The 21232-nt window shown below is 35.5% G+C and overlaps 1 protein-coding gene across 1 annotated transcript in view; it reads left to right on the forward strand.

The window, feature by feature from the left end:
• Positions 1-2704: 2704 nt before the first annotated feature.
• The window catches only part of abca12 (ATP binding cassette subfamily A member 12), a 95926-nt gene continuing 77398 nt past the window's right edge, over positions 2705-21232 (forward strand). Inside the window, exons 1-12 of the mRNA XM_089133079.1 lie at positions 2705-3010; positions 4041-4119; positions 5936-6029; positions 9428-9596; positions 12743-12870; positions 12973-13037; positions 13959-14132; positions 14272-14465; positions 14847-14965; positions 19185-19288; positions 20254-20385; positions 20986-21155. Coding sequence (XP_088989205.1) covers positions 4054-4119; positions 5936-6029; positions 9428-9596; positions 12743-12870; positions 12973-13037; positions 13959-14132; positions 14272-14465; positions 14847-14965; positions 19185-19288; positions 20254-20385; positions 20986-21155 — 1415 coding nt within the window. The 5' untranslated portion in view covers positions 2705-3010; positions 4041-4053. The remainder of the gene's footprint in view (positions 3011-4040; positions 4120-5935; positions 6030-9427; positions 9597-12742; positions 12871-12972; positions 13038-13958; positions 14133-14271; positions 14466-14846; positions 14966-19184; positions 19289-20253; positions 20386-20985; positions 21156-21232) is intronic.

Raw genomic sequence — 21232 nt, forward strand, 5'->3', positions numbered from 1 at the left:
ACTAATATCTAAGATCTTTACTATTACTAAGATCATATGTGTGTGTGTGTGTGTGTGCGTGTGTGTCATGTGTGTGTCAAGTGTGCCATGATGCTAAATATCCAGCTTGTTTATAAGAATTTTTTTGAGTCTAAAATTCTATTGAAGTTCTGAGCTTGTTGATGGCCAACTAGTTGTGAAATCGCAACGCATTCTCACCCAGCCCATTCTCACCCCCAAGGCGTCACTTAACTGAGCATTTGATCATGCTTCAATATCTGACGCTTTAGGCGGCCTTTAGCGTCAGTAAGATGACGCCCTAGGATCGCGTGTACCCTACCCCCACCCCACACCTAAACCTAACCGCGTCCTCTAACAGACGCTTTCCTTTAGCGTCAGTTAGATGACGCCGTAGGATCACGTCATGTAAGTGACACTAAAGAGCGCCTAATGCGTCAAATATTGAAGCATGGTCAAAGGTGACGCCTTGGGGTGAGAATGCGCTGTCTCACCCCAAGGGGTCACCTTTTGACCATGCTTCAATATTTGACGCATTAGGCGCCCTTTAGTGTCAGTTACATGACGTGATCCTACGGCGTCATCTAACTGACGCTAAAGGAAAAGCGTCAGTTAGATGGGCTGGAAATCATCACATATCCATTGATTTTGGTTGGATTTTAATATTTTTTTCTGTGGAATGAGTATAGTGTTTTGTGAAAAGAATGTCATATGATGTCATAACCGGTCATAACTTACTTGATTGCCAATGAAGTAAAGATGAAAATATTGAAAAAAAAAAAAAATGTGACAAAACGCCTATTTATTTATTTATTTTGCATTAAATTGATGTAGAAATGTGTTTTAAGAGTTATTTTTTCAGTGGATGTTGTCAGTATGTGTTTGTGTATCTTGAATGCATTTTTTGACAGCCTACTCAACCCACTAATGATTTTTTTTTTTGCTTTGTACATGATTTGTAATGTTTTAAGTTGTACTTCTTTAAACTTTAGAGCCTTTAATTCGATAAAAAGGGAGTTTGCTGGCTCCATAGGTGTTTTTTTTTTTTACTATTCGTATGGCTCTCTTTTGAAGCATAAATGGGTCGGTGTTTGTTTTATATGTATTATAAGTATTAAAATACTTCCACACAATAAGTAATGTATGGAAGCACAAAGGAACAATGCAAAGTATAATGATCTTTAAACCTTATACAATATCACGATTGACTTTGAGATCTTGTTCTCCAGTATATGAGATATGGGGCTTCCAATTTAAATTATTGTCTATAATCACTCCAAGAAATGTAATAGCTGACACCCTTTCTATTTCAACTTCATTAATCATTAATTTACCTATTCAATAAACGACTACCAAATACAATAAATGTTGTTTTCCTTGTATTTAATGTTATTTTATTTTAATCAAACCAATTTTTTAGCTGTACCATTTCTTTTTCCATTGTATCCAGAAGTTGTTTCAGATTGTCACCAGAACAAAATAAGTTTGTATCATCTGCAAATAATATAAATTTGAATACTTTGGAAACCTCACATATATCATTAATGTATAACAGAAAAAGCAATGGGCCCAGCACAGAGCCTTGGGGAACCACACATGTTACCTGCACCAATTGTGACTTGCAATTACTGTATCTATTTTGACATATTGATGCCTTTTCTCTAAATAATTACTTATCCAAGAGTGAGCTACCCCTCTTACTCCATATTTTTTCAGTTTCTAGTAAGATGTCATGGTCGACAGTGTCAAATGCTTTTAGATCTAAAAATACCCCAACTGTGTATTGTTTATTTTCTATTGCTTTAAATACTGTATTTTCTTCACAAATTCTATTAGGCATGTGAGGTTGTGCATAACTTCTAAACCCACATTGTTGCTTGCTTAGTATATCATTTTATAACAAAATCATTTAATCTTTTATAAAAAAAAAAAAATCTAATATTTTTGAAAATTGTGAAAGAAAAGAAACGGGCCTATAATTTGTAAAGTTATGTCTATCTCCAGTTTTATATATGCGTATATCTTTAGCGATTTTCATTATTTTGGGAAATATGCCTTTTTGAAGAGACAAATGCATATATGTACCAGGGGTTTCTCAACACACTCAATAATGTTTTACCACAGACATATCCGTGTCATTCCAGTCAGTTAACTTCTTTATATAAATGATCTGACAATATCCATTATTCATTTTCCATCTGTTCATCTTATAAACATTGATTGCTTCTTTACACTACAGTACCTGTTTCTCTTTCCATTCTACTTTTCTTATCAATTCCCCAGGCAGACTGGGACCAACATTGACCAAAATAAATATATAATCATTGAATTCATTAACAATTTGTTCCTTATCACCTATGACTATATTATTCTTTGTCATAATATAGGTTGTGCATCCTGTCCTTCCAACCTTTCCTATTTCATTTAATAGGCCTATTTTAAATATTAAATGATTTTATTATGTTTTTTCTATTATTCTCCAATGATTTACTCTCTCTTACAGTTTTTAATAATAGTAGTCAGTTTGTTTTACATAACTTATTTGCTTGCATTATTTTTGGCTTCCCTTTGTTAACCAGAGAGAGAGAGAGAGAGAGAGAGAGAGAGAGAGAGAGAGAGAGAGAGAGAGAGAGAGAGAGAGAGAGAGAGAGAGAGAGAGAGAGGGAGGCAGGCACGGAATCTTCGGTCAAACCGGTCATACAAGCTGTGTGTGAAACACCCGCCTCTCACATGCTAGTGTATACAATCACAGTCATAAGCATTTCAGTGAGAAGTCTATATTGGATATCACTGACACCGGCGCGAACACCTGGCGAGACTTAAAACGGTTCTTCTACGACGCGTAATTAACAGCAGCATATACTTGATTTTCGTTGTTATTATTAATTTTTCTTCAGGTGGTTGATTATCACATGGAAAGAGCTCTTTGCTAGGAATAACCTAGCAAAATGTCTTCAGTATATCAAACGCACCGGACCCAATAACGATAAACCAAATTCAACCCAGACTAAAGGTAAATAACTTCAACCATTGATATTATTTTAGTATTCTCTAATAAGTTTAGAGTTCTGACATCTGATGAAGTGGTACTGTAGGCTATTAATTTTGTAAAGGCGCATCGCGATAATAAAGTGAGTTCCAGAGATTCAGTCATAATGTTAATTAGCCTAAATATTTGGCGGTATTAAATATGAGGTAAACTGAATTCAGTGGGGATTAGTTAGGAACAACTCAGTGATTTTCAACAGTTTTAGCCAAAAGCGCACAAAGACACAACATAAAGGGGCCAGGGGGGAATAGATAATAATAAAAAAATCAGCCTTTTAAATTATGTTTATGTTTATGTACATTTGTGTATTTATTATTTTATTAATTTTATTATTATGAATTTAAACAGCATCTAGGCTATATAAAATGGCGTTGTAAAAACACGACAGGCAAGGAATATATCATAAATTGCTTTAAGTTACTTAAACTGGGTTTGTTGTCAGTGGTGAAAATAAAATGTTTTATATTTTAAAAGCAAATCCAACCACACTCTTAATAAAATGATGGGTTGTTTTAACACAATTGTGGGTCAAATATGGACAAATTTAGCCATTGGGTTACATTTTTAAATTACATTTTTAACTCAATGTTTAAGTTTGTCCATATTTGACCCAAAATTGAGTTAAAACAACCCAGCATAGCGTTTTGAGGATGTAGATAAAATATTGGGGAAAAAAAACCTGGAACTCAATCCACCCTTTAAATTCACTTCCTGCACCCATTTCCATCCCTGGTTTTTGATGTAATGTGGTCTCCAAATTTGTCCAAAGTTTACCAAGTCAGATGCTCTTCCAGAACATTCTCATTTGGCAGTGGATTTATGATGAACTCACTGAATCAGTTATAGGGTTGAACCTCCATCATGTTCACCATCATCATTAATAATGAACTGTTTGATTGCTTCTTGATATTAAAGTGCAATTGATCTAGCATCTGTACCATTGCTGGAATTACTGAATAACATAACCTGCATTTTTCTTTTGTTTCTATATCAGCACATCTCCTCTAATGGCCTTCTTACAACAGTTAAGACTTCTTCTCTGGAAAAACTGCCTCAGTGTCATCCGGCAGCCAGTGAGTAAATGCAATTGTACAATTAGACATTTTCATTTTATGGTTTAAAAAACAAAAAAACTGGATGCCCAGATTAAAATGATAATGTCTGCATTGAGCAATGATTCTGTGGAATTTTCTGGGTGTATACCCAGAATTAAACTTTAACTTTGGGCAACATAATATTTGAACAATGAATGTTAAAATGTAAGAGTAGCCTAAGTTCTACACCTTTTTTTCTTTTTGTTAGCTGATTTGGTTGTGTTATTGCTATTATAGAATTAAGTTAACACAGCAAAGTGATACTGTACTCTTATCAGAGAAATTACTTACTGCGTTGTACAGTAGGACAGTAGTTCTTGTATTACCTGTGCTTTATTGCTTTAATACTGTTTGTATCCGTAAAACATAGTTTTTTTTTTTAAATGATTCAGAAGACCTTAGGGAAACACTTTACACTAATTATCATGAGTTCATGTATAAATTCATGCATGAATTATGCATTCATTCATGCATTAATATCTCATGAATCATGGGGAACTAACACGGGTTCAACGTTTTTCATTCATGACTTCATGGATGAACAACACCTTAATTAATTAACTAAGATGAGTACATCATCATGAATTATGATTAATTACGCATGATCATTATGTTTGCTTTGTTAAAAGTTATGCCACCATTAATAGCTCATTGTTCATTAGTGTTTCAAAGGACCTAGTCACTACTTTAGTTGAGGGGCCACACACATGATGAAGTCATTAATAGATATGCTTAGTCAATGATGACTTCTGTATTGGAATGTCAACAAAATTTGTGTGCTATGAGCTGTGATTGGTCTATTTTGGGGTCTGTCCAATAGAGAGCCTCCCCTTCTGATCGACCATCATGGGACCTTATTTCGGAAAAAAATATTATATGGTAGTCAATGGCAAGAGACAACAAATATTTTGATCTCATTTGAATTGTGCCCTGAATTACACATATGATATTTGTCAATTTAAAAGATACATTTTAAAGTAAAGAAAGTCGCAGTTTGATGTAAAACCGTTGAGGTGTAAGACTGTGAAAATACGTAATTACAAAGACTACAAACCCCAAAGGCGCACAGTTTCTCTCAATGAATGAAGCTTACTTTACTGAGACTATCTGTCATTGTTTCTATAGTCTTACGTTATAATCGTAACGTTACGCCGTCATACCTGAGTGTTTTGTACCAGACTGCACACACACGAGCAGCGGATCTTGCTCGTTGTTTTGCTTCCCGGGAGATGTAGTTCATTGAGCGATTTTCACATAAAACTAAATTTTACTCTTCTGTTTTATGACAAACTGCGACGTTTATGACTTTCAGAATTATCTTTTAAATTGACAAACATCATAAGTGTGATTCAGGACACAGTTCAGACGGAATAAAAGGATAAGTTGTCTCTCGCCATTGACTACAACACATATTTTTTTTGCGAAATAAGGTCCCATGAGCTGGAAGCGGAGGGGCGGGACTTAGGCTCTCTATACAGTAGTCATCATTAACTAAGCATTATCTATCAATGACTTCATCATGTGTGTGGCCCCTCAACTAAAGTGGTGACTAGATCCTTTGAAACACTGATGAACAATGTGGTGGCAAATCTTTTAACAAAGCAAATATAATGATCATGCGTAGTGCGATGTGCTCCTCTTAGTTAATGTTTTAATTAAGGTGTTGATCATCCATGAAGTCATGAATGAAAAACATTGAACTTGTTAGTTCCTGATGTTTCATGGATGAATGCATAATTCATGAATGTAACCAACAGTAAAATCTGATGGGACATTTGTTTATTGATGTTTTCAGGGCTGGTCACTGGCTCTCATCATCTGGCCACTTGTGATCTTTATCATTCTGGCGATCACCCGTTCACAATTCCCTCCAAAACTGAAAGAGACCTGTAAGTACTGTACCTCTATTACACATCATCCTGTAGACTGTAAAAGAAAGTCAACTAAATACTGTTGTGATCACAGTGACATGACAGTGACTGAAGGCATTCTGGGTCGGTTAAAAGATGGTTTAGGTTCTGGGCTTCTAAAGGGTTGCGGTTTCAATCCTGAGTCAGAAGCTGTGGAGTTACTGAGCTCACAATCCTGCTTTACTACTATGTCCTTGAGCACAACACTGAACCTATGGGGACTGTCATTGCACTTAGTGTACTGTAACTTGCATACTCAAAAGCGGGTCTGCTCATCTGCAAGGAACAGTAACATTGCTGATGGTTTGATTCATGGTTTGATGGAGATATATGCTACTGAACAAGTTTTCAATATGTGCAATATGGTGCAGATGTTAAGCAGGCTGTTGCCACTGATCTCTTGAGCACATTCGACACTATCCACCCCATTGCTTGGGAATGTTCTAGAATAGTGTCTTATTCTTACATAATGGATGCCCAACAGCTAATCTCCAATGTTTTACATTATCCATCTGCCTCCAGGTTCATTTAAATATGATATGGGATAAAATACATTTTCTCAGATTTGTATGCAATCCGCCCCTTTAAGCTGACTGTGCTTTGGGAGTTTTCTGTTATCTCACATCTCTCTTTTGAGGATTGGGTTGTTAGGCTTGGTCTTTCCCATAAGCAGCTCCCTTATGCCTTGCAATGTTCTGCACTGGCAGATTCAGCGTTTGTCTAATTGTATATCTGTATCCATAAGAAACTCATTTAATAATGTGAGAAAACAAGTGCTTAACCTCAGAGGTAATCTATTCTGACCCCAACTAATTCTAGTTGGTGTGTTTTCCTTGATATAGGAGAGATGTATAGATAATAAGTAAATAAAATAGTAGCCTATTATTTGTAGGGGCTGTTTTTATTGTTAAAAGAAAAACTAATACGAGGAGAATATTTAGGTTAATATCCTGGCCACCCTTTTCCATATAAAGAGTAAATTGATGAAATATGATGCATTGTCATCTATATCTGTAAAAATCTGTAATGGCTGAATAAACAACATTTGGATATGATCAAATCGCATTTGTTAATAAATTTAAATTTATTGATGACTAATTGAACTAATTTGGATTGAATTTTTTACTTTTTCGGAATGGTATGAAACTTGGTAAAGGTTTTGAGACATTAATATGTGAATAACAGTAAAAAAAATCATGGATATAAATCTGATTCATAAAGGTTAAATGGTCCTGAAAAAAATAAATGAGTCACAGTTGTACTGGGATCTTATCTAGTAACTTTTTTTTTTTTTTTTTTTTAATTTCATGCTCAATAAGCGAATAACATATTATAAATTGATCAAAACTATTACATAAATACATTAAATACATACATAAAAACATAATCACACTAAAATATAGTTTTTTTTTTTAAAATCTGTAATTTCTGACCTCTACTCAAACAGAACCACAGTGTAAATGCAACAGTCCTTGTTAGTATTTCCTCATGTTAAAGGGATAATTCTGTTATTATTTACTCACCCTCAAGTTGATGAAACAGTTGATGGTCCCGGGTCCCCATTGACTTCCATTGTATTTTCTTTACTATGGAAGTCAATGGGGACCATCAACTGTTTCATCAACTGTCTGGTTTCCGACGTTCTTCAAAATATCTGTGTGTGTGTGTGTGTGTGTGTGTGTGTGTGTGTGTGTGTGTGTGTGTGTGTGTGTAGCAGAAAAAAAAGACTTTTGTACTGGTTTGGAACAACTTGAGGGTGTGTAAATGACAAACTTTTCCTTTGATAATACCTTCTCTGTATGTTTCAGGAAGTTGCAGCGTTAAAATCATTTGTATGCTTGGCACACCCCAAGTAGCTTTTGTCAGGTTTATTTCATATCAATCTCTATTTTCTCTATGGTTTTGGTTCATTCAAACACTATTTGCCGGACAAACATTGCATAACGTCATCAATCCTAAAGTACCAATCCTTTTAAGTGTTCAATCTAATGTATGTTTTGAATCATGGCATTGTGTTTCTAAGAACTCACGAAATCAAACATGGTATATTGCCATTGAAAGTCCTAGACCGTAAAACCAGACTTTAAAAACAAACATTCTCCCTCCCCTAGAAAAAAGAAAAAACAACACAGGTTTAAAAAAAACATGATTGAGATCTCAAATGTTTTTCCTCAGACAGCAATGCGTTTAAATAGAGAATGAAGGTAGACGTTGCTGCTCTGATTCTCAGATCTTTTTCTCCTGAGGAAAAGTACCTTCTCTTAGAGATTCAGAGGACAAATAGTCGGCAGTCAGATATATCTAAGACTTCAATATGAGCTTTACTTCAAGACAAAATTATGTGGGCTATTGTAAAAGTTAAAAGGTCTTTTACATTATGTAAAATATGAAAGCTTTGAATATTTGATGTCAATTCATCTGTTTATGATGGAGGTATATGCAGAGAGTGGAAGGAGAGAAAAAGGTAGAAAGAAGTGAAAAAAGAAGAAATTGTCAGATGGTTTTATTTCTATATTCCTAAAGTTTTCTTAGGATTGAAACCCAAAGATCACCCACAGGCAAATATTACTAGTTAACAATACAAAATGTTTCATTCAATGTTTCATTTCATATAGTATAGTATAGTATATATATATATATATATATATATTAACACAGTATATTTACGTAATCTGTATTTAACATTGTTGTAGAAAGACTCATTTGAGCTTTTGGGCTAGTTCATGATCTGCTGATGATAATTTCTAAATACTTTTAAGTTTAATTTTGATGATCTTTGAAGAGCGAGGGAAATAATGTCACCTCATCGTATAGTTTTTGCCAGTGGTTATTATTGCATCAAACCATCAAAGTCGCTGATTGTTTACATTTTAAGGAAAGTAATTTTGCCAGACATCATGGGGCAAAGGTGGATACTATTTGCCTTCATTTATTTTACTGTCCATATTCTTACAAATATCACTGTCTAATCGCATTTTTATTTCTTTAAGAGAAGTTTTAAGAGAAACATGCGCTGCTTTTAGTCCAAATCCGATTCGATTTGAGGTCATATTTAGGACCTATAAATGTTGACATAAAAAAAATTGCATACAGTCTTTCTCTTCCTGGAAAGCAGACTAAAAATGCCCTCAGGGACCTGTACAAATTTCTATCCTTTTAAATGTCTCTAGAATGAGAATGTCCCCACTTATACCACCTGCCATCGTCTAGCAATAGCAGGTGGCAAATTATGAATTTGATATGTCCTGTTTCAGTGGGAAATATGTCAACACAAGAAGTAAAACTGTGTTCAACAAGACATCATGGGCTATCCTTAACAATGAAAAAAAAAAACAACCTCTGGGCAATAAAATATAACTCTGCGCTGTTTCTTTCAGGCTATGTGGCTCCGAAAAACCTTCCGAGCACCGGATTCTTCCCTTTCCTGCAGACCCTCATGTGTAGCACCGACACTGTGTGCACCAGCAAATCTTACCTAACAGAAGGACAGTCCAAATCCAACTGGTACACGGGTCATCGTCGCCGCAGGGATGTTGAATCTCACAGGTCTGAATCTAAGATATCTTTATGATATAGCATACACGTAAATACTTTACGTTTTGTAGCTGTAAAAACGTAATAATGTTACATTTAAATATTGCAGATACGCCCATATTATACGTTTCAGCATCTATCCAAACGTACTAAAAAGTACGTTTTCTATCATTGCAAATAACGTAAAATACCTACGCATTAACAATGAGACCAGTCTGGAATCTAACACATTTCCAGAAACATTTTCTCCCCCAAAAACTTGTTTCATTTTCTTAGAAAGTCTCAAGTCTGTTTTTGTTTTGAATTCCATATTGGTTGTGTTATGATGATCAGATGTGTACATTAAAGGGATAGTTTACTTTGAAATACATTTTGGCATGTTTTAGTTTACCTCAAGATGTAGGTGTCTTTGTTTCCGCATTATTTTCAATTTTGACATTTTTTGGTCAAACCGTTCTTGTCTGTCAGTCATATAATGGAGGTCTATGGTCACCACCTCAAAGAGCATGCACAGAAAAGTCCAAATTAAACATGATTTAATGACTCGTAAATGTAAGAACACATTGATGGCCTAAGACACGAAACGAGCGGTTTGTGTGAGAAAACGAACAGTATTTATATCGTTTTTACCTCTTGTAACCACAGCCACGTCCAAGTGATCTGAGGGCACGGGGGCTTCAGTCTGCGCAAGCGCTGGAAATGATCTCTCGCATGACTGCGAAAAAAAAATCAACGTTGTCTGTTGATATATATCGAAATCGTCTTCGTTTGCAATTTCCTGTATATCTAAATAGATCATCACAGTGAAGGGTAACACTTCTGAAATCTCGAAGAGTGACGTACACACGCGAGAGATCACTTCCGGCGCTTTCGCAAACCGAAGCGCCCGCACCCTCAGATTACTTGGACGTGGTCATTAAATCATGTTTAAATTGGACTTCTCTGCGCATGCTCTTTGAGGTGGTGCCCATAGCTTATCAGTGGATGTCCTTGAGGTAAGCTAAAACATTCATTTCAAAGTGAACTATCCCTTTAATGATGATATTTGTGACCCAGCACAATATGGATAAAGATGGCTCAGTTCACCTGTTGGAATGCATCACTGATGAGATAATGATGAATCTCATGGCAGAATACTGCACCTCACGCGATATCGCGCGACCCTTTTCCTCAGTTTTCATTAAAGTACAGTATATTATACTTATAAAGCTAAGAATACCCTTGTTTGGTCAGATGATTCACAAAAGTTTTGGCTGTTTAATAGAGGAACATTTACCAAACCCATTGTGCTGTGTGTATAATGTCCATGTTGAGTCAACAGTCAAAACTTTCGTCATTGTTGCAAATGTTTGTTTGGTGAGTCATGTGTTTTGGTGAACATTTGCTCCTTTGCCTCCAGATCAAAAACTTTAATATTATAGTAATGTACGTCAGTGTACTGAATTACTTTAAAGAATGTTTAAAGAATGAAAAAGGTTAAAGAATGAAAAAAAAAAAAATGAAGTGGCACTGCCTCAATAAAGTAAAGTAAAATTCTATTTAACAATAAGGTTTGTTAGTTTAGATTTACTTTGCTTTACAGTTTTTTTTATTCGCTTTGGTACTATTTTCACAAGTAAGGTGTACATTTTCAAAACTCTTAGTACAAAAATCCAAACTGATCACACTTGTAACGCAGCTAGTCATTCTTTCAAAACCTGATGTAATGCTTTCAGTCAGTTGCACATGTTTTCAGTCCACATAATCATTATTTCAAACACAAGATTATTGTAATATGTAATGAGAACATTTGGTTTAATCACTGAAACACAACAATATGATCTTCTTTCAGTTTAGTACTTTTAACAATCAGTTCATCCAACAGCAAACAATGCGATACATGTTTCAAATCGGCCTTAGAAGTGCTGAAATGAATATGCTACAGTACTATAAAAGACAGATTACACAGTTTTACTGTAACATTAGGCAATGCACTTACAGTACCCAACATTTACGTACATAATCTATAATTTCCAAATATCCATCATATAGGCCTAATCAAGTGAAGGATCAATGAAGACATCCTCTACAATCATTTAGGCAAATTATAGTTTTTATTTTTCAGATATAATTGTAATATAGGTATACTTTCTATAATGAAATGTAACTACGTAAATAAGAACAAAACATAACATTTAGTGCACACATTACTGTATATAGAGGCCAATTGTGGTTACCACTATGTGAAATCAATTAGCTATAACGAGTATTCATCATGTGTGGTTACATGTAATTTACTTGTAAATATTCATAACACACATTTTATTTCTGTAGTTCTCAAAATCCATATACTGTATATTGCTGAATTGAAAATCTATAGGTTTATCAAATGATTAATTGATTAAACATTAAGATCAGTTGGATTAAATAATAGACAAAAGTATTAAACTGAACAAAAAGAGATGCAAATCAAAAGTTTGATAGTAAGAGCTTTATGAAAGGCAGTTACTGTGAATGAAACAATAATGTAGATGAAACACTTATTTTGTGTTGTGAAAAGGATACTTTGTGATTGTGTAAATTGTACTAACACAGTTGAAAACATGATGAAATGTTTGAAAAAAGTGCACTTTTGATGATCTGTTGTGATATTAGCACTAAGAGTTTTGAAAATGTACACCTTACTTGTGAAAATAGTACCAAAGCGAATAAAAAAAACTGTAACATAAACCACAGAACATTTCATGAGTGAATTTAAACACTCCATAGATAGCCTGTATAAAAAAGAGTGAGGTAGGGTAGAAACTCCCATGGTGGCATTCCTCTTTTTGCGTCCTCCCATATATCATTTCTTTTTGTACTCTCAACAAACTCACAACCAGCTAATTCCTCAGGGAGGGTTTAAATTCACATGACTTGTTTTCGTAATCCTCCACGTAGTGCTTTTCTATCTTTCACTGTGACATGGGCTTTTGAAAATATCTGTCTATCCTGTTTCTTTTATGTGTTGGCTTATAGACGTCAGCATTACAAAACAATGACTTTGTTGAGTATATTATATAACTATTGTAGAATATAACAATTTGCTACACTTTAAGTAACAAAATAGATTATTATTATTTTTTTTTTTAAATAACTAGAATTCTTATAAATATATCCATGGTCCTGTTTTATTTTAGTCTACCATCACTGTTCCATGGTTTACCTCCACTGGCCAATCTAGAGAAGGGAGGTCTGGTTCACTCAATCCTGAAAAGGGAGACATCAAATCATCCAGAGCTCCTGGAGATATGGGACAGGATGCTCAGTATGTAAATTATCTTTAGTCATTTTAATATAACGGCACAAAAATAAATAAAATTACTTTGTTTCTATGTTTTTTAACTGTTGTTTACATTTTTTTGCAAAGATTCCAGCCTTCAAAACATTCCCAATGTGACTTCCGTCATGCAAGCTTTTAACAACACAGATCAGGTTTGTGGTTTTTGCAATCAGTAACACTTTTCTTGAAGGGGTGTGAACATGAAGTAGGGTTTATGGATGTTTATGACACGTTTCTTTCACTCAATAATGACATTTTCGCTCAATAATGACATTGTTTAAAATGTCTTCGTCATGACAACCTGACATTAAATTAAGTTAAACTGTCATGGTTGGTCGTTGGCTCTGTCTGTGTCATGAATATTTTTCGTGACCTCAACTACAGTGGTACTAATTGAATTTGTCATTAAAAGGTTATAATGGCTTATAATGACAGGCTTATAATGACAGTCAATGTCAACCAATGTTACCCAATAAAGCTAGGTGGTTTCTTAAGTTTGATAATTAATCTGCTGTCTGATGTTTATGACAGGTTGTGTTGTCTTAGTAATGTCAAGTTGTCATGACAAAGACACTTACAGGTTATGATGTATTGGTGTCATAACAAAGTCATCTCAAACAATGTCATATTTGCATTCAAAATGTCAAAACTGAGTGAATGAGACTTAATGACAGTTGTCACAAACATGCATAAAACTTCCTTTATATTCAAGGTCATGTTAGTCTTAGTCTTATGTACACGCCTTCAAGTAAAATGTTACCTGGCAATCTTGACGTATACATGTATCTTGTGTACATATACCACTTTATTTTATTTTATTAAGAGATAATATGTAAAAGGTTAATTCATTTATGGTAATACCGTCTATACAAAAATACATCTACTGTAATTGTAATAGAAATGTTTGTAAAATTGTGATGGTCCATTAAAAAGTAATCATTATAGTTGAAATGTTTCTGTATATTTTTCATGCAATATGGTTAGATGCATTTCTCGCCTTGACTCATGCAACAACAAACAAGGAAATGGCTAATTATTCAATTAAAATGTTTTTTTTTTATTCTTTGTTGTAGACAATGGAACCTGTTTGGGAGTCAGTGAACATTCTGAAAAAGTCCTTCTGCAGTTTCTCCATGACTGCCATCAACACATCAGCCGGGGCCCACGATCTCTTCACGCAAGGCTTAATAAACTTCTGCAGCTCTGACGACACGGTTCTAGAAGCATCCTTACTAACCCTGAACCAGGTGGGTTTGACCTCCCACACTGTTCACAATCTTTCAGTCTTGTCTCATTAAGCCCACGAATATCAAATTAAAGTGTCATTTAAATGAATCCTTAGACAAGATGGCTTATGTGTATCTGATGGCTTGTGTGGGTCACCAGGTACTGACAGAAATGCTGCTCAATAACCCGGCAGAAGTGTTGGAAATGATCGGAGGGACTGTGGTGGTCCTTGATAGACTTCAACAGGAGACGTCAGTGTGGGACTTCATGCTTGGCCTGCCAGATCTTTTCCTGAAGCCCACAGATAAAGAGAAACTAAAATCTGGGGCAGAGGAATTGGAGAATCTTAAGAAGTGAGTTATGAGGAAAATAGTCTTCAAATAAAATTGTGGTCATAAGTTCACTCACAGATTTGGGGTTGTTAATCAATCAGAATGTGACACTGAAGTAATTGCTATGCCATCACAGGAATAAATGAAATTCACAATAAGAAACAGTATTGTTTTTTCAGTATGTATTTACGTATATGTCAATTTGCAAGTGATAAGATATGTTAGTTCAGACACTAGGGTTCTGGAAATTCTATGTTGATACAGTATATGTAGGTGCTCTGCTTGGATTTTGAAAGTCAATTTGATATCCACAACACTGCACGTTCTGTTTTACACATGTAATGTTTGTTGTTTTGTCTAGTTTCAAAGAATCTCAGCCTCACTTTATTTATTTTCAATTAGAGCCTTGACATACCTCCAGAGGACTTTCCCACAGGCCAACATCTCCACTGAGGCCACAAACCCAGTCATCAATAAAGGCATTGGCATTCTCAACTACATGGGTGAATGGAAAGGGAGAGGTATGCTGAAGTTGACTTGCTGAACTTGTTTTGTGAACTGCATGGTATTTGTGGTAGTCTAAGTGCTATCATACTTTGTGAGTACTTGATTATTCCTTTTCATTTAAGTTGATATATATATATATACAGTGTTGGGAGTAACGCATTACAAAAGTAATACATTACAGTAACATATTACTTTTTGCTGTAACGCAGTAGTGTAAGGCATTACTAATCAATTTTCAGTAATATTTTACTCGTTACATGTTCAGTGAGGCTTGTATTACAGTTGTATTACAGTGTATTGTCTGCTTTTACTTCTTAAAGGCAACAGACACATAGTGTGAAAGAGCGGTCGTGTCTGTAACATTGTTTTTTCCTCATAAATGCGAACACGAAAACTAAAATAAAATGAATATTTTAAGTTCTATGGAGACTGGAGAGCCAACCCTTCCTCATCCGATTTGCGCAGTGTAATTAACAGAATTACAAAAAATATATTTTGCCTCCTATTTTTTGTCACGCATGAATGTGTGTCTTTTCCCTAATATTAAAAATAAAACATAGACTGATATTTGTCTAATGTCTGGAGTCCTTTAAGGAAGTAGCCTATATATGTTTCAATACATGTATTTTCTGAGAATTTTTATTTCAAGTTTTGACTGCAAATGTCATGTCCATAATGCTGGACTTCCCCAATTTTAAATAATTTATCCTCAACTAGTTTTGTGGTGTAGGTCTACGTATTTTATAATGTTAACTTCAAATAATACTAATAGCCTAATTTAAAGATAAGGCAGCATTGGATCTGGACGGTAAGGAGAATAACGCTGTAGTTGGAAGAGGTGTGTCGCGATTCTGTAGGTTCGTGGATCTGAGTCGTGTGGCGAATCGCGATTTCGGTTTCATATTGCATATCATTACAGCCCAAAAGTTAGGTTCTACTTAGTTATTTTGGTGAAAGTAACTAAAAAGTAATACATGAGTAATGTAACGCATTACAATTCTGGGACAGTAATATTGTAAGGTAATGAATTACTTTTAAATAACAGTAACAAGTAATACCTAATGTATTACAGTTTGGAAGTAACTTGCACAACACTGTATATATATATATATAGCCTGTATGCAGTGGTTAAAGTGGGATTTGGCGGGTGGGGGAACCCTCAAATTTTGTATAGGTACAACAGGGAAAAATGACTCACCGTGGAACAACAGAGTATCGTGGAATAATAATTTTTGGGTCAGGAGTGTCGCTGTGGCACCAAGTAGGCCTATCACTTATTTACTTGATATTTTAATGGCTTTATTTTGGCTCATCTATACTGATATGATGACGATACTATGTTAAAATTGCTTAACAATTGGACAAAAACTGAGCCCTGGCACTGTGCCAGCCCACATTATCATCCCCAGCCCCACCCACAGACATGTGCATTAAAATGTGAGGTATTTAGGGCGGTTCGGGGGCACGCTCCCCCGAGAAAATTTGGATTTCTCTGACCTACACATGTGCAATTTAATACTTATAAAGGCCAAAAAAAAAACAACTCCTTATCCTGCCCTATTTCTTTCCCTCCTAAAGCTGAACTTTGACTGATAGTCTTTTCATTTTCGTCTGTGTCAGTGAAGAAAGTAAACATAGGCTTAACTGATATTTATATTATCTTAAACAAGTTAATTTACTCAAGGCGACTTTTCCCCCCAGAGTTAAACAGTTGGGTTTTACCATTTTCGAATCCATTCAGACAATTTTCTGATATTTAGAAGAATATCAGAAACCAGACAGTCTCTGGTCCCATTGATAGTCGGCTGAATGGATTCGAAAACAGTAAAACTCAACTGTTTAACTCTGAGGGTTGAGTAAAAAAAGTGGAGTATCCCTTTAATGTCGATTTTCAGTGGTTACATAATGTTGTAACTAATCCAGCTATTGATCTCTTTGTAAGACCTTATAGAACAGTGGCTTGGGAAAACAAATGTCAGGCGAAATATATCGAACCTAAAACTAACTTTACCGCGCTCAACCACCGTGAGTGCATTTCACGCATTTGTAAACGCTCGCTTTCAGCGGGGAGGAAGGGAAGTTGGTCGGTTGGTCGGCTCATATTGGGACCAGCGAGATTCGTTGAGGACCGTTCCAGCCCACTTTAACCCCTGTATATATGTATACATAAATATATATATATATATATATATATATATATATACTGTATATGTAATATACAAATTAATATTCAAATGCATACTGAAAGATGCTGTATTTCAGTTCACTAGTTATATGCAGTTTCTTTGTTACTGTTACTGTTCCTCAAGATGAAACTATATGTCTGTAAAGACGTGAACCAAATGGCCCATAAGAACGGATAGCTATAGGCCAGCCACACAAATATTGGCCATCGAATCTCTGTTATAAAGTTCTGCTTCAGACAGAACTTTGGGTTAAGATTTTTGAAGATGCTGAAGAAACACACCTTATCTTCTCCCCACACGAACTCTGGTCAAACATACTTATTTTATATATTAGATAATCGAAATCGATATATTATATTATATATTAATATATTACTAATATACTAATACATTATATATTAGAAATCGAATACATTGACGAGCTACCCGAACGACCGCTGGGCCAAATACAGCAAAATCTAACAATACAGTATTTAAACTTGAATGCACAAAAACCAATTTCGTATTATTGACATTAAATGCCAGTAAAGTGACTCTTCACGTGTAAAGTTTGTACAAGGTTGGAAGAGTTTTTTCAATGGATAAGGATAAACAGAAAAGGTTTTTAAGCGGACAATTGTTGGTTTAAAACCATTGAACACTGCCTTAGTATCTTGGGGGAGATGTTGATCACTATGGGATGAAGGCCCCATTTAGGCTGCATTTACACTGTAGGTCTTGATGCCCAAATCTGATTTTCTAAATATGTCAGATTTTTTTGACGACCCGCTTACATCATCTTTTAAAAGTGACCCGTATCCGATCTTTGCATTTACACTATACACTGCTGAAACTACCAAATGTGGACGTTCTGACCTGGAAAAGAAAGTAAAACAGCACAAAATGCAATGGATGTAGATGTGAATAAAATTAACCAGTGTTTTGCTTTCCACAGTATTTTGAGAAATCAGCAAAAAAAGTCAGCAGAACATTGATCTCGTACGGCGGAGAAAAAAGATGAGAGCACATATCCCCATATCTCGTGAAATGTCTTTTTGCCCACACTGTCTCTTCACCCCAAACACTCAAAAGAGATGAAACCCCTTCGCATTTCTCCACTGTGTGTATCCATCGTGCCTATAAGTCATGTGATCTCAGTTGGTAGTATCCACCTGATTTGACATCACTTTTTTAATGACGTACGACTCGCATTTATTGGGCAATACCCGATTTGTCTGCTTACATGGCACACGCAAATGCACGTTTCCGATTCATATCCAATTTATTACCACATATGAGTGAGGCCTGGATTTGGGTCACTTGAACCATGCAGTGTAAATGGGGCCTTAGTTTGAGAATTATTATTTTGATCCCTGTTTAATATACACAAATGTTGTCACAAACTGCTCCGAGACACGAAGTTTGAGGATCCAAATGCAGTATTTATTTAAAGGGTTATCCACAATTGTAATCCAAATCCTGGCAAGGGTCATACACAAACAAACAATCCAAACAATCACAACAAGGCAGGGAACACGAGCAAAACAGTAATCCACGGAACAGGCAAAAAAATAAAAAAACCAAGAGACATGAAACCAGGGAGAATGCTAGGAATTGCAATGTGACACTAAACAAGACTTTGCAGGGAATGAAAGAAAGAACCAGGCTTATATAGAGTGAGAAAACAAGAAAATGAGACACAGGTGAAAACAATGAGTGCTAATGAGTCCAGACAGAGAACTGTGCTAGATGTAGTTTGTGAGGGAATTACAAGCAACAGTCTGTTGTGGAGTGCCCTCTGGTGGCTTTCAAGGGCACTCCTCTGGCTGGTGACCATTAAAGATATGCATATGAGAGCCATTCATAGGTTGATTTCAACCAAAGATATGAGTTTCGGGCTTGGTTTGACTATTGTCAGGAGTGTTAAGGAAACCTTTTTGAAAAGAGTCATCAATTGACGTTCAACTTTCAAGTGTTTTAGAAAGCTGTGCCTACACACTCGCACAAGAACTCTCATGTGTTGCAATAGTGCAAAAGTGCAATCACATGTTTCTCTTGTTTTATGTAGATGTGAATGTCAAACTGAGTGATGTCATGCGCCCAAGCAGCATTGCTGTACTCAGCTCAGACATAAAGGACCTTATCAACCAAACCCAGATCCCTCTAGACAAGGTAGGCCTCTCTTGGTTTCTCAATAATGGTTCTTTGTTCAAAATATGAGCGCTTCTACATCAATTTTAAAGGCGTGTATCAAAGAGAATTGTCTGCCTTTTGTTTCCTTTAAAAGTTATGAACATTTCCACCACAAATGATGTGCGTATTATTCTGTGGTGGAAATTTTAAACATTTTAACACTAAGGCTAATTTCTTAGTAAGCATTTTATATTCATATCACACGTGATATTTACCTTCCTTATTCATTTTATATTTCACCTGATTTCAGGAGAGTTTGATGTTAGCATGTTGCTAATTTAACAACAACATGATTCTCTAACATTAAACTTGATTCATGCATTTAGTTATAGTATGACTTTTTAGTATTTATTCTCAACATTTCATGGATTTTTTCATACGTTGACAATTTTGGCAAAAGTCTTTATTCAGTTTGTGTTTCAGTTTAAGCAAAATTTGGCGTTAACATGTTGCTAGGCTAACAACAACATGATAGGCTACTCTAAAGATGCGGTCACATTAGCAACATTTATTTATTTTTTTTCCAATTTTTGTTTTGCGAGAGACCAACAGTGAGACCTAAATCGCTTAAATAGTTATTTGATTTTAAACTTATTTTTAAACTTAACTTATCATTAAAATGTATGTATTAAATACGAACGCGTAGAAAGAATGTTACCCGGACGTACTACATTCGCCGTGTTGTCATTAACGTGACCCACCAGCGTCAGTTGTGCCGCCACACCTCCTTTCATTAATTTTCTCCCATGGCCTCATGGGATAGTAAAGTGTCCATCGAATGCACACTTCAGAATTTAGCGGGTCAATTTCGCTTACTGTTTTTTTTTTTTTTCGCGTGCTATATGTCGGAATGTTTTACTTTTGTTTGAAGTTTAGGAGTTTCTATAAACACACACAAATTACTACACAATCATTCACACTCACACATGTTGTGTCCTTCTCAGATTCTTGTGCTGCTAAATGAGGCAGACTTTCGTGCCTTTTTGTGTGACCAAAACATTCTCGCCTCCTATTGTTGGAGCTGGGAAGTGGGCCAGATATTTCAAGGGATAGATACGTGGAAGGTTGTTGAACAGGTAAATTTCTCAAATTCATATCAGTATCTATTAATATCTGCTTTATAACCTATAATATAACCTGTTGTTGGGTGAGCAATTCTCAATTGTGGTTCCTCCTACTTACCTGCTATCTTGTGGGAAAACACACAAACATCAGCTATGCATGTAACCTTGGAAACCAGCTCAGTCTAAATACAAAACAGCATGCTAGCCGCACTAAGGCTGATTGCATGAAAAGTATGTATATATGGAGCAAGCCTCCAGGGAGCCCCAATTAGATACTCCCCTCACCTCAGAGGGCACTCTATCATATTACCATGATTTTGCATTCAAAAGGCATGTGACATGTTCAAATGACAAATCCCATGCAGTGTTTAGTAGGACTTTTAATTAATCATATTAATTTAGGGTGTTTAAAAAAATAATGCATGCACGTTTTGAGGCTAGTTGACCTACTTTTGTCGACCGAATAACTTCCTGTAAAGTTGATTGAAAAATGAAAAAGGTTCTTGCATATGTCATTTGCATTTTATTTCAATTTTGCATGATATTTTTAATATTGTAAATGACCAGACCAATAATATTTCCATGCCTCATGCCTGCATGTGCTCCCTGCAGGTGCTGTTGGCCTGGACTCAGACCTCTGCCTCTGCAGACCTGGCCTTCTCTAAGGAGGTGTTCGACAGCTTGCTGGGCCTAGTCTCTCCATCGAGCATGGATGCTCTTCTCAAACACAGCAGGTCGCAGCGAAGCAGTGACGCTCAGCCACAGAGCCTAGGGGAACAATTGTATGTCAACCTAGACTATTTGCATCTGTTTAGATGGAGTTATGTAGTAATGAGATTGATCTGTTTTTCTGTAACAA

Source organism: Pimephales promelas, chromosome 7 (assembly GCF_988280905.1).
Source record: "Pimephales promelas chromosome 7, fPimPro1.hap1.1, whole genome shotgun sequence".
Classification (NCBI taxonomy): Eukaryota; Metazoa; Chordata; class Actinopteri; order Cypriniformes; family Leuciscidae; genus Pimephales; species Pimephales promelas.